The sequence below is a fragment of the Chaetura pelagica genome, unplaced genomic scaffold (genome assembly GCF_000747805.2).
Source record: "Chaetura pelagica isolate M959 unplaced genomic scaffold, ChaPel_1.0 scaffold189, whole genome shotgun sequence".
NCBI classification, from domain to species: domain Eukaryota; kingdom Metazoa; phylum Chordata; class Aves; order Apodiformes; family Apodidae; genus Chaetura; species Chaetura pelagica.
Genome location: NW_009970716.1, coordinates 3492499 through 3495346, shown reverse-complemented (window position 1 = coordinate 3495346; position 2848 = coordinate 3492499). Strand labels below are relative to the sequence as shown.

General features: G+C 39.6%; 1 protein-coding gene across 1 annotated transcript in view; it reads left to right on the top strand.

Annotated features, from left to right (window-relative positions):
• The window catches only part of LIAS (lipoic acid synthetase), a 7853-nt gene extending 5005 nt beyond the window's left edge, over positions 1-2848 (top strand). The window contains exons 9-12 of the mRNA XM_010006152.1: positions 186-331; positions 857-927; positions 1697-1808; positions 2753-2848. Of these exons, the coding sequence (XP_010004454.1) occupies positions 186-331; positions 857-927; positions 1697-1808; positions 2753-2805 (382 nt within the window). The 3' untranslated portion in view covers positions 2806-2848. The remainder of the gene's footprint in view (positions 1-185; positions 332-856; positions 928-1696; positions 1809-2752) is intronic.

The window sequence follows — 2848 nt, the reverse complement described above, 5'->3', positions numbered from 1 at the left end:
GGTCCCGGGGCTGCGGGTGCGGGGCCCCCGGCGCGGGGCTCAGGGCGGGCAGGTCGCGGTGCTGCGGGGCGGTTCCTGCCGTGTCAGCCCGCGCCGCTGGGACCGCGGAGCTGCCGTTCCGGTCATCGCTGACGCCTGTGCGCGCCTCCCGCGCTCTTACCCCCCTGTGCTGACAATGCGAGCAGGAAGGTGCGTGACCCCCGCGCCAGCTTCGAGCAGTCCGTGCGGGTGCTGAAGCGCGCCAAGGAGGTGCGGCCCGGCCTCGTCTCCAAAACGTCTCTCATGCTGGGGCTCGGCGAGACGGATGCGCAGGTGTATTCCACAATGAAACGTGAGTTGGGGTTGAAACACGTGGCATAACTCACAGGTACGGACTGCATCCAGTGGGAAGGCAGCTGTGGGTGTCTCTGCCTCTTGCTGGTGCAGGAAATGTTTTCAAAGCTTGACGGAAAAAAAAACAACCTAGGTTAAAAAAGATTGACCTTCTGGAGTATTGTACTTTTATGTGGCTTTCAGATTTTTCACACGTAGTTCCAGCTTCTGCTGATGGCAATAGAAGTTAGAAGTATCTGTGTGTGAATACATTAATATTCTTATCTTTGCAGTCCTTAAAATGGGCTTGCAGCATAGTTGCCTTATTGTGCATTCTTTTTTAGAAATAGCAGATCTTGTTTAAAAAAATGGTTTCAGCTTATTTAGACGTAAAAAAAAAGTTGTTATTATGCTTAGAATTTAGCACTTTACTACATTTTCATATAAAAAGGATTTTTAAGAGGAGGTGAGTTCACAGAGGTAAGTGAGTGCAATGTGCTTGTAAGAAGAAATTCATAAATCCTGTGGCATTTTGTTTTTACAGTCTTGCGGGAAGCAGATGTAGATTGTTTGACCCTAGGACAGTACATGCAACCAACAAAACGTCACCTGAAGGTAAAAATGCCTTTTATTTACAAGCAGCATTACAGTCTGTACCTTTTTCTACATTGAGGCTTGATAATGCATCCTTACCTTAACTGTGGATGCTGTGAAAATTTCCTTCCCTGCTTAACCTGATCTTCATCCCTTATGTGTTCTTTGCTAAAAATGACCTCAGCCATCTAATCCTTTCCATCTTCTGCAGACTTCCTACTGCTACTTGGTACTATTAGCTGGGGAGACAGCTGGAGCTGAGGCATGATTCTGGAAAACAAGAATCTCAGTGTGTGTCTCAAACATAATGGCTCAAGCCAGCTCCCCTTCGCCATCTCATAGGCTCTCCCTTCGTGGTGCCACTTCAGCTGGGCATGTTACAGTTTTCTCCTTCTGTAATCTGTCCAGAGCTTGAGTCTCTGTTACTGGTTCACTGAAATAACTGTTAGTGAAGAGATTTGTAGGACTATTTTATTGTATTGTATTTTTTTTTAATAAATGTGGTCAAAAAATTGTTTGCTTGAAAGAACCATTCAAAAACAGAGTGAAGAAAATGATACAGCAACAACTAGAAATTAAATTCTAAGCTTTTAATCTAAATATAAAAGATGAAGGAATGTATTATTTTGGTAGAAAACAGAGACAAAATTCCATTTGTGACTTGATTGCTGAAAATTTTGCAGTGCAAAATTTTGGACGTTTGACATAATTGCGTTTCATGTCAGTACTTGCTAGCTAGAGCTATTTCCTTTGTATTAATACCTGATCAAAATGAATTATTTTCTCTCAGGTTGAGGAGTATGTAACTCCTGAAAAATTTAAGCACTGGGAAAAAGTAGGAAACGATCTTGGATTCCATTACACTGCTAGTGGGCCTTTAGTGCGCTCCTCCTATAAAGCAGGTAAATTACTGAAAAGTAGTATTAGATCTTTTAGCACATAATATTTTAATATATAAAGTTAAAGCTGTGAATAATTTGCAACAAAACTTACCTTAAGGACATCTCATATAGTAATTATTACTATTAATTATTATTTATATTTACTATCTTCCACAGGTTACCTAAATGCATCAGTATGACAGTAATTCATATTTGTATAATTGCTATGCTGCTTAAGCTTTTTTTTTGGCAAACTTACTTTGTATTATACTTAATGTGTGAGGCAGGATAAAGGGTACTCAGTTTGGAGTTTTCCTTTACATTCTGTTTCTTGGACACATCAGGGTTTAATGGGGCCCTTTTCTGTTTGCGATGTCATTTTGTTGCTTTAGGCAGAATTTATTTACAGTGCCCTAGAAATAATCAGACACATTTACAGCAGTGCTCTTTCTGGCAAAGCACTGGACATTAATAGTAGCTGATATTAATGAAACTGTTGTATAGGTCCAACATTCTGATTTTCCTAAGGAGGGAGCAGAGAAGGCTCATCTGGGACACCTGCCTTCTCAGACTCTTTTAATGTCAGCTCAAATTTACAGCAGGTTTCACTAGAAGTTGCTGATACTTTATGAAATAGGAATTAATTTAAAAATAAATCACTCCACATCTGCCTTTTGGAAATCACAATCAAGTAGAGCTAGTCCATAAAATTGGGCATGAGTAAAATCAGGATTTTTGGGATAGAGGGGTTGTCTGTTGGGTTATGGATTTTGTTGTGTTTGGTTTTTATTTTTACATCCCTGCTATATATATTGAAAGTGCTGTTGTATAAAATTGAATTCCTATAAAATACTGGTAAGAACAATTACATTGTAGATAGAATATTCACATTAGATGTGTATTGTTTTGCTTTATTTCATTGAAATAACTATAAATAATTTGGTGCTTTTTTTCTTTCTAAATAGGTGAATTCTTCTTGAAGAACTTGGTAGAAAAAAGAAAGACAAAAGCCATCTGAAAATGAGAGTGAACCTATTTAAACCAACCAGTTTTAACGATCC